The following is a 10975-nucleotide window of genomic DNA, read 5'->3' on the forward strand; positions in this document are numbered from 1 at the left end:
ATAATAATAATAATAATAATAATTAATAATAATAAATACCTCGCCCCTCTGGCTGGGTTTTCCCAGCCACTCTGGGTGGCTTACAGCACATTAAAAATTGTGAAACATTTTTTGTTAAAAGTTTCCCCATAGGGGGGCGGCCTTCATATGTCTTCTAAAAGTCAGGTAGTACAGGTAGTTTATTTCCTTGACATCTGATGGGATCTCTCCTTCAGCCCCTGTGCAGAGTGTGGGCTGTGCCATATGGGGCTCAAGTCCACTAACAAGCCAGGCACAGTGAAGATTTCATTTGCCAGATTCCTAAAACGCTTACACCAAATTACATTAATAGCATCTAGCAGCAGTCTTGCCATGCACTTTGAACGCTAGACAAAACTGAACATAGACCTGAACATAGACTTATTTCATGGGCTCCACGGAGCAATGTTAGGTCTTCGGTTGCCTGCTGCTCTTCTGTATACACCAGGGGCTAGCCATTCTCGCGATCTCCAGGCGGGCTGATCTCCAACTGGCTGTGTCCCCTTGTAAGTGGTGCATTGCTCTGAAAAGTCCATAAACTGCCTATTGAAGTTTGCCCTTCTTAATCGCATCCTTTTGATTCTGAAACTTTGTTCCCTCCCCCTCTTTCTCTCTCTCTCCTTAGGGCAATTCCCCACCCAAGAGGCCATGCACACTTGGCAGCCCTTGTGAGCCATGAATGTGAGTCCCTTTTGTGATCTTGCATGAATAGCTATGAGATGTTTTGGGCAAAAAAAAAGTGTTTAGAAGAAAAACATTTTGAAATACTCCGTCTGCGATGTGGCGCATTCAAAGAGCTCCGATTGCTTCTTTTGGACCAGTTTAGAGCTACCACTGACACCGTGTTTTGTGGAACAGATACAGGGGTACCTTGGTTCTCAAATTTAATCCATTCTGGAAGTCTGTTCCAAAACTAAAGCGTTCCAAAACCAAGGCACGCTTTCCCATAGAAATTATGCAAAATGGATTAATCCGTTCCAAACTTTTAAAAACAACCCCTAAAGCAGCAATTTAACATGAATTTTACTATCCAGCGAGACCATTGATCCGTCAAATGAAAGCAGTAAACAATGTACTGCAGTCACACAATCAATCAATCAATCAGTAGCTGAACTGGGTTCCACACAGTCACAGAGACAAAACAAAAAAGCCGCAAAAACAAAAACGCAAAATAAATAGCAAAAACAGACAGACCTGTGCATAACACTAAAAACGGAAGCGTGGCACTAAAAACAGAGCACGTTCAGCTTCCCAAAACAGTTCGCAAACCGGAACACTTACTTCCAGGTTTGCAGTGTTTGGGTTCCAAATTGTTTGAGTACCAAGGCGTTTGAGAACTAAGGTGCCACAATATTGGCTTTGTGTGTGTGTGTGTGTGTGTGTGTGTGTGTGTGTGTGTGTGTGTGTGTGTGTCATTGTGTGTGATGATGAACACCTCTCCCTCCCTCCCTTCTTTCATGGATAAATCTCCCTTGCCCACCCCCTACCCAACTTGTTTTTTAAATTAATTTTTCATTAATAATCCAGTGGAGGCCACATTAATACAACGCCAAATCATACCAAATAACATACCATCAAAGGAGTCAATTAAACAGTTCTGAATTAAATGTTTTTGGATGACTTCCCGTGTTCTGGCTATCAGGAGTTGATGTTATTCCTTGATCCTGCGCCAATTTTCTTAATTAACCCAAGTTCCACAATCTTAACCCTTTGTTGTAGCAGTCACTGATGTGAAGACTTTCGACCGTGTTTAATAAATCCAAATCCATTAATTTGCAGAAGGAAGTTATATCCTGTAGCTGTGTGAAATATTTATTTACCTTCTTCATTTCCTTCATGTTGTGACCAGTCAGTTTTCTTCAACATGGCCCCTGCTTCGAAAGCTCATCTCTAGCTGTGTCACAGCTTCATTTTGCCTCTCTGAGACCGAAAGCAGAAGGAAGTCCGGCCGCGACTTCTGACTTACTTTCAGTGTTCATCTCCTTGTTTCTTTTAACGAGCTGGTGTCTCACCAAAACCATCATAACTCAGAACTAGAGCTCTCTTTAGTTGGCACTGTTACAAATCATCCCAGTATTTCACACAGTCTATTCTTTCAAGCACTCCGTAAAGAAAATTATAAGTTCTTGTTGAATCCCTCTTGCGTTCCATATATGGTTGTAATCAATTAGTATTTTCCTTCCATTAATAATCCACCTACCCAACTTCCATCTTCTGTGTGGTCATTGACCTTTGGATTAAAATGAAACCAGGTAAACTCCTTCACCTGTTTTAATAACGGTGATCCATAACATTGAAATTTCGTAGAGGGGAACAAGAGGGAGCTGTGGGTGGAAAGACCTGATTATTACTTAATAATAAAATCAAATAATATCAAAATATAAAACCACAAAGTATATAATCAAAATAAAAGCAACAACCCAATAACACCCTCCCAAAAGAGCCACATTTTAAAAGGGCATAGGATGTCAATCAAGTCAACCAAAGGCCTGGTTAAAAAGGTATGTTTTTGCCTGGTGCCTAAAGGTATATATTGAAAGTGCCAGGCGAACTCCCCTGGGGAAAGCGTTCCACAGATGGGGAGCCACTGCAGAGAAGGCCCTGTTCTCGTGGTGCCACCCTCCAAACCGTTCTAGGAGGGGGCACACAAAGGAGGGCCTCAGAAGATGGTCTCAGGGTCCGGGTAGGTTCATATGGAAAGAGGCGGTGCTTGAGGTATTGCGGTGCTGAGCCATTTAAGGCTTTATAGGTATAAACCGGAACTTTGAATTGGACCCATAAACAAATTGGTAGCCAGTGCAGTTGGACCAGGATCGGTGTAATATGCTCAAACCGTCTTGCTCCAGTGAGCAACCTGGCCGCTGAATTCTGCACCAGCTGAAGTTTCTGAACTGTCTTCAGAGGCAGCCCTACATATGACAAGTTGCAGAAACCTAACCTTGAGGTTCCCAGAGCATAGACAACAGTAGTTAGGCTATCCCTGTCCAGATAGGGGTGTAGCTGGGCCACCAGCTGAAGCTGATGGAAGGCCCTCTGGGCCACTGAGGCCACCTGAGCGATAGCAGAGGATCCAGGAGTACCCCCAAGCTACGAACCTGCTCCTTCAGAGGAAGTGTAACCCCATCAAGAGCAGGCGAGCTCCCAGACATCTGGTCTAAGGAACCAGCCCCTAACAGTGCCTCTGTTTATCTGGACTGAGCTTCAGTTTGTTGACTCTCATCCACGGTTTCAGACTGAACTGGGCCATCTAATTTTCTGAAACACAATGTCTGCTGTGTTGTTTAGTCTTTCTTTCTTTATTTGACCACCCTGCTTGCGGTAAGTCTTTGTCAAATCCTCTGTTTCCTTATAAGCAGTCTGATGTTGTTGTTGTTGTTGTTTAGTCGTTTAGTCGTGTCCGACTCTTCGTGACCCCATGGATCAGAGCATGCCAGGCACTCCTGTCTTGCACTCTCTCCCGCAGTTTCGTCAAACTCATGTTCGTAGCTTCGAGAACACTGTCCAACCATCTCGTCCTCTGTTGTCCCCTTCTCCTAGCGCCCTCAATCTTTCCCAACATCAGGGTCTTTTCCAAGGATTCTTCTCTTCTCATGAGGTGGCCAAAGTATTGGAGCCTCAGCTTCACGATCTGTCCTTCCAGGGAGCACTTCATGGATCAATGCCATGTCGTGGCGAAGGGGCTTGAATAACTCAGAGAAGCTATGAGCTATGCCATGCAGGGCCACCCAAGATGGACAGGTCATAGTGGAGAGTTTTAACTAAACATGATCCACCTGGAGAAGGAACTGGCAAGCCACTCCAGTTTCCCTGCCAAGAAAACTCAATGGACAAAGACAAGGACAAAGTCTGACGTTAGCATGAATATTTGCATCCATTTTTGCATTCTGGAAGACTGCGCACGCTTGAGCTCTGTGTTTTGACTCCGGGTTGTCGCTTTGTGCGGGGCTGGGGGGGGGGGTTAAATAAACCTTTTAAAATACACTTTGAAAAGGTAGTTCGAAGCCTTACTTGCTTGAAGTTAGCTTTTAGAAGTTGTTTGGCTTCGAGTGGAATTCTCAGGGACTACATAACTTGAAACAGAACGGCAGCTATTGGGGGGGAAGCTAAGCAACACTGCTAACTCTGCGGCTTTTGGCACGTTCTGTTTTTCAGCGTACAACTTCTCCCACAGGATAGATCACTTGTCTTTTGGGGAGCTCATCACAGGGGTTATCAATCCTTTAGATGGCACTGAAAAGATTGCATCAGATCGTAAGTGTCGCTCACCTCACAGAAAAGGATCTTTCATGTTGTTCAATTTTTGGCAATGTCTTCTTACATTATTTATGTTCCCCGAATTCTTAATAGAATGTGATTTCTTTGGGGGGGGGGCGGGTATTTTTTCTCAATTGCATGGACTGTAAACTGCCCTGAGTTGAAGCAATATCGAAAGGCAGTTAAAGAAAATTTAAATAAAATGTTCCGTTAAGCCTTACTTTACAGTTTTTATTTCCTATTGCGTGCTTGATTTTCGTGCCTATCTTTCAGTCATTTTAATATCATCCAGAGAAGAAGCTCTGGGCAGCCCTACAATGCAAATATTATAATTTTATATAAAGACTAAAGTGTATTTAAATTCTGGGTGAGCCTTTTATGCCTTTATGAAAGTTTTTGCTTGTTTTTAAATCACATCGGTGTCTGCAACTGTTTCTTTCCCAAATGGGGAGTCTTGTTTCAATAGGTACTTTTTTATGCCTTTAGACAACCAGATGTTCCAGTACTTTATCACTGTTGTGCCAACGAAACTTCATACATATAAAATTGCAGCAGAAACCCATCAGTTTTCAGTGACAGAAAGGGTAAGTCTGTGTGGGACGATAACTTAGGGAATGTTAAAAAAAACAATGTATCAATGAAATCTCTTATCTTGTTATATTGTGACCTGATTTTCTTTTTCCAAAAATTGGTGAATTCAAGCTCTCCCTAAAGCTTTAAATGCTATTGAAAGGTGGTAGTCAACTGTATTTTACTCAAAGACGACCCACTGAAACTAATGGAGCCGACTCAGTCATGTTTGTTAATTTCAGTGAGTCTTCTCTGAGCAAAACTGAGGCAAGAGAACATCTTGGCTGTTAGTCCTGGAAGACCTGCTCCCTGCCTTGCAGGGCTTTTCCTCCTGGCCTGGGTGGGTGGCGCCCTGACTGACTCCAACTACAAAAGCTGAGGCTGCTGATCAGACTCTTGGGCTGGGGTATTATTTATGGGGCGTTGTTGGGAGGGGTGGGGGTTGTTGCTATTACTGATACAATTTTTTTTGCATTTTTATTCTAGATCTTACGTTTGGTGTAGAAATTGTTCAATTTGGTTGTGTGTGTTTCGCTGTTTCATTTATTAAAACGGCAAACAAATTATTATTGACAAATGCTACATTTGTTATGTTTAAATTATGTAATTTTGTGTGTGTGCTGTAAGCTGCCTTGAGCACAGTTTTAACTTTGGAAAGGAGGTATGCAAATGAAATGAGCGATTACTTGCTTGATTGGCGCCAACGACGTGCGCGTTTTGCCATCCTCACTAGATAGCATTTCATTTCAGTGCCACCTCACTGTTGCCAAGAAGATGCTCACAAGCTCTATTTTTCTGTCTTGTACAAGCTAGATACTCCGTCTTTGCTTGCGCACGATCTAAAGTCACTAAACTGCGTCCGGCTTTCCCCCCTGTTGCCAGGAAAGAGTGATAAACCACGCGGCAGGCAGTCATGGAGTGTCGGGGATTTTCATGAAATACGACATCAGTTCCCTTATGGTGACGGTGACAGAGGAACACATGCCCTTTTGGCAGTTTTTAGTGAGGCTTTGTGGCATCATTGGAGGAATCTTTTCGACGACAGGTACAAACTCAGATTATGTTGCAAGAGTTTAATGAAGTATATCAAGGGCCTGTTTCCTCCTTTTACTATATGAACTGTTTCCCTCCTCCCTCCATGGCATAAACAAGAGTAAGTTCTCCCTCTTTCCCCCCCTTTTTTTATTTGTTCCCTAACTCCCACCCTGCTGACAACCATGTCGCTGCTTTTAAATCAGTGGTATTGTCACATGGGAGAACAGCCACACACTTCTTAACCACGGGAGAATTTCAGAACTCTCACATGCTGCGTTTTCAGGTGTACATGTTTTAAATGTGTAGGGGAAAGTGGGGCACGTTGAGCCAATGGGGCACATTGATCCTTTTCCATTTTAAAACCGTACTTTAGCTTTTATACAAAGTTTGTGGCAACACTACTACAACAACAACAACAACAACAGTGATACTACATACTGCCATTGTGTTTGGGTTTTCAAAGAAGTTTAAACAAAAATCCAGATTTGTTAAATTAGGTAAGCTTTAGTAAAAAAAAAAATTATATGTATTGTCAACCATGTAGCTCTAAAAGTTGTAAAGGTAGCTGAAATATCTTTTCATTTATGTGATCATAGTTAATATAGCTGTAGTATGTTCTAAAATATTTGTCATGGCTGCCAGCCTGTTTTGCTTAAAATAGATTTATGTCTTAAATGGTGATGTGGGGCACATTGATCCAATTGGAAATGGGGTACATTGAGCATGGATCAATGTACCCCATGGAAAATATGGAAAGGCTGTGTCAAAAATTATGAAAGAAAAGTTGAATGCGAACCAGCTATTTGAAAGTGACTCGACTGATTTTGAAACATTTTCTAACGATGAACTAGAGCAGGCATCCCCAAACTTCGGCCCTCCAGATGTTTTGGACTACAATTCCCATCATCCCTGACCACTGGTCCTGTTAGCTAGGGATCATGGGAGTTGTAGGGCAAAACATCTAGAGGGCCGCAGTTTGGGGATGCCTGAACTAGAGGAAGAGGAAAATATAGAATTCAACAAGACTGATGTGAAAGAGGGAAACTTTGTTATCGTGAAGATTTTTAGGAAAAACCACAGTTTCCCATTATGTTGCTGAAGTTACTGGAACTGATGAATATGGGGACTTCATTGTAAAATTTCTAAAACGTGTTCTGTCCAAAGTGAATGAGCGGCCCAAGTTCACTCCCTCTTCTGAACCAGAAGCTTTGATTCCTTTTGAGGATATTGTAAAATTGTTGCCTAAACCACTCTGCTTCGGAGGAACTGCTGCTGCTTCTAAGATGGTAACATTTCCATGTTTACTTAATGAGTACAAGTTGAAGTGATGCTGACTCTTAAGAACTTTGAGATACTTTTGAAACTCTTTTGGAAGTTTATACTGTGTAGTAAAAATGCCTTCTTTGCTCTTAAATTGGAATGGCTCAATGTGCCCCAAATGAAGGATCAATGTTCCCCACTACTGGGGCACACTGATCCATTATTTTGGAAAAATTAAATGTGATTTTTTTCCCCCGTCATTTTATTTCATCAAATGTGAAACATTAACCCTTTGATTTTGTTTAGAATAGTACCTAATAAATGTTAAATTCAAAAGTTTTCTTTTATGTGCATTATTTTGAGGTGTGTAGAGCTTAAAGGAAAAAAATGGCTCAACGTGCCCCACTTTCCCCTACCTGAAATGCAGCTGCATATCATCGGATTCCCAACTCCACCAGCCTAAACCTAAATCAGCTTAGGTTTATCCAGTGGCCTAGGATGATGGGAGTTGTAGTTTAGCAACATCTGAAGGGTCACAGGCCATAGAGCAGGCATCCCCAAACTTGGGCCCTCCAGATGTTTTGGACTACAATTCCCATCTTCCCCGACCACTGGTTCTGTTAGCTAGGGATCATGGGAGTTGTAGGCCAAAACATCTGGAGGGCCGCAGTTTGGGGATGCCTGCCATAGAGTGTGAATGTTTGCCAAATGGTACCTGTCAGGATGGGTTTCCATTCCCTGTTGTGTGTGTAGCTGGTAGTTGAACGTACGAAATGGTTCTAATTTTATGACTGATTGCAAAGCTATGTGAACAATGGAAAGAGCAGAATTTCCATACCATCCAAATTGTTCTCCCTTTTGCAGGAATTTTACATGGCATTGGGGGATTCATAGTGGAAATCATCTGCTGTCGTTTCAGACTGGGCTCTCATAAATCTTCATCTGTAAGTGTATTCTGAGGAATGGCTCTCAGTGCTTCAATATGTGTTTTGCATGCCAAAGAATAAAATAAATAGATGTCGTCCTTAGGACTGAGAATAATAGAACACACACTTGCCCTTACTAGCAGCCCAGTGGAATTAAAAGTCAATGGGGACGTGATCCATACCATTATAAACTACCTTTAAACTCAGACAGGCTACAAAGGGCGTCAAGGAAGCCAGATTATGCAGTTGTTTGTGTATGCTTATTGAGTATACTTCCGCTTCCAATATTTCATTTCATAAAGCCACTGAGAATGCCAGCCTAGACCAAGGAGTCAGAAAAACTGAGATAACTCCTAGAGGAGGATTTTAGAGCAGATGATAATAGTAGCCCTGGGATGGAGATTGGGAATTCTGCAGAGCAATAACACTGCTCATTATTTGAAGTATTGTCCAGCCAGCTCTGTCAAAAGAGACTAACAACAACAACTCCCCCCTGGATCTTTTGTTGTTGTTGACAATTCTTTTGTGAACTGTGTTGAAGTTTTATTACAACCGGGTGGTCTATAAATCTTGTGAAATAAACACAGAAAAACCCCCATGCCTCATGTCACTGCCTGCTGCTGAGACTGAGGGCTTGATGCAACACTGGGGCCAAGCCATTGCTCGCACTAGTGTGTCCAAACTCAGTTCCCCACTGCCTTTATGGGTTTTATTTGTAGAAAAATATCAGAAGGAAGCGGGCGGCAATAAATGAAAAACTGATAGAATCAAGTTACAGGTAGGTAGCCGTGTTGGTCTGAGTCGAAGCAAAATAAAAAAATTCCTTCAGTAGCACCTTAAAGACCAACTAAGTTTATATTTTGGTATGAGCTTTCGTGTGCATGCACACTTCTTCAGATACATCTTTAAGGTCTTTAAGGTGCTACTGAAGTGCTACTGAAGGAATTTTTTTATTTTGATAGAATACATCTTTTGATAGAATACATCTTTTGATAGAATACATCTTCTTCAGATACATCTTTAAGGTCTTTAAGGTGCTACTGAAGGAATTTTTTTATTTTGATAGAATCAATAAAGTGACTTTTCTTCTTCTTCGCGTTCTCCTTTGTAGGTCCCGATACAGGATGGCCATCTAAACAACCACGTGCCTCTGGTGACAGATGACGCTATGCAGTAGCACCTCCTTCAAAAACTCTCCCCCTTTCTTTCTGACTGATGCAGAAGACATTTTTATAACTAAACATTGTGCAATATGTTAAGACAGTGCTGATGGGCAGCAGAAATAATCAAGCCTTTGAAAAAAAAAGCAACCAACCAACCATATCTGTGTGACTTGTCTGTCCTTTTAAGAATTCAGAAAGAGGCCATGGAATCTTCCGGAATGAGCAAGACTGTGGATGTGTCTGTAGTTCACAGCAGGACTTGACTGTTCCACATAAACAGCATTTGGGCCTTGAAATATCAACATACAGCACTCTAGATTCCAGGTTTTGTCTATTTCTGACCAAAACTATGCGCAGACGAGTGAAATGTGTATTTTTCAATTCACAGTGGAGCAGGATAATTAACAGAACTTGCTTAAGAATTGAAGTTTCATTATGGGTTTTTGTTTTTTTAAAGAAAACAATAACAGCAGCAGGTAACATAAGATGTATTTTAAGTGCTATAATTGGAATGTGGAAATCAAACACATGAAAGGAAGCAAATTGAAACACATTACTGAGATTGGGTGCAGTTTTTTTTAATGGGATGGCTCTTGCTTGAAACAAACAGTGTTGGGAAAACAACCCCATCGCTTCTAAAAGGAGCACAGATAAGTCAGAAAGTCATGTTGCCTCTTCATAATTTCATACGTTGTCTCGAAGAACGGTGGCTTCATTTTGCTGGGGCCCGTGGAGGGGCGAATGCAGAAGCAGCTGATGGGGGTTATTCAAATCTGGGGAATTTCTGGAAATTTGGGGCCCCTTTATACTTGGCGTTTAAATCATTTCACTGGCCTGCTGTCAGGATCACAATGTGTCTTACATGCCTGCACGCTAGATGCAAGTTCTCCTGAATATATGGACGTTTATAAGTGTTCAACGTAATTACAGAAAAGATCAGAATGGAGCCTACTCAGAAAAACAGGTGCATTTCGGCGTACTGAATGCTTGACAATTGCAGTCCCAGTGAATTCAGTGGGGCTTATTCCCAGCATAAATGTTGCTAGGTTGTGGTCCCGTGACCTGAGATAGACCATATACCTGCATTGAACATAAGAGATGAATATGAGAGGTTCTCATTCAGGGCCCCATGACATATTAGCAAGGTAAAGGTAAAGGGGCCCCTGACCATCAGGTCCAGTCGTGTCCGACTCTGGGGTTGCGGCGCTCATCTCGCTCTATAGGCCAAGGGAGCCAGACAGCTTCCGGGTCATGTGGCCAGCATGACAAAGTTGCTTCTGGCGAACCAGAGCAGCGCACGAAAACGCTGTTTACCTTCCCGCCGGAGTGGTCCCTATTTATCTACTTGCACTTTGATGTGCTTTCGAACTGCTAGGTGGGCAGGAGCTGGGACCGAGCAACGGGAGCTCACCCCGTTGCAGGGATTCGAACTGCCGACCTTCTGATCAGCAAGCCCTAGGCTCAGTGGTTTAACCCACAGCACCACCTGGGTCCCTTATATAGCAAACTACAGCTGGCTAATATCTATTTCCCAAAGACTTATTTGAAGAAAAGAAAGGTGGAACGCTCTCAAAAGCGTCCCTTGCATTGCAGAAATTAGGCTATAAATTTAATGTGTAATGCTTGGTGCTACTTGAATATCAATGAGACCAAATCTTCCATATTAGATGGACAGGCCAAAGTGGAAAGACCATTCAGAGTTTTGATGTAAAAATTGGGGTTGGGCTTTTGTTGCCGAACTCTCCAATG

The 10975-nt window shown here is 42.3% G+C and overlaps 1 protein-coding gene across 2 annotated transcripts in view; it reads left to right on the top strand.

Moving 5' to 3' along the window:
* ERGIC2 (ERGIC and golgi 2) overlaps positions 1 to 9779 on the top strand; it is a 31512-nt gene extending 21733 nt beyond the window's left edge. For both annotated transcript variants that reach the window (XM_035126508.2, XM_060279401.1), the window contains exons 10-15: positions 644 to 699; positions 4171 to 4269; positions 4759 to 4856; positions 5725 to 5887; positions 8002 to 8081; positions 9175 to 9779. In XM_035126508.2, the coding sequence (XP_034982399.1) occupies positions 644 to 699; positions 4171 to 4269; positions 4759 to 4856; positions 5725 to 5887; positions 8002 to 8081; positions 9175 to 9240 (562 nt within the window). In that variant the 3' untranslated portion in view covers positions 9241 to 9779. The remainder of the gene's footprint in view (positions 1 to 643; positions 700 to 4170; positions 4270 to 4758; positions 4857 to 5724; positions 5888 to 8001; positions 8082 to 9174) is intronic.
* Positions 9780 to 10975: the final 1196 nt, after the last annotated feature.

Source organism: Zootoca vivipara, chromosome 10, assembly GCF_963506605.1.
Source record: "Zootoca vivipara chromosome 10, rZooViv1.1, whole genome shotgun sequence".
NCBI classification, from domain to species: domain Eukaryota; kingdom Metazoa; phylum Chordata; class Lepidosauria; order Squamata; family Lacertidae; genus Zootoca; species Zootoca vivipara.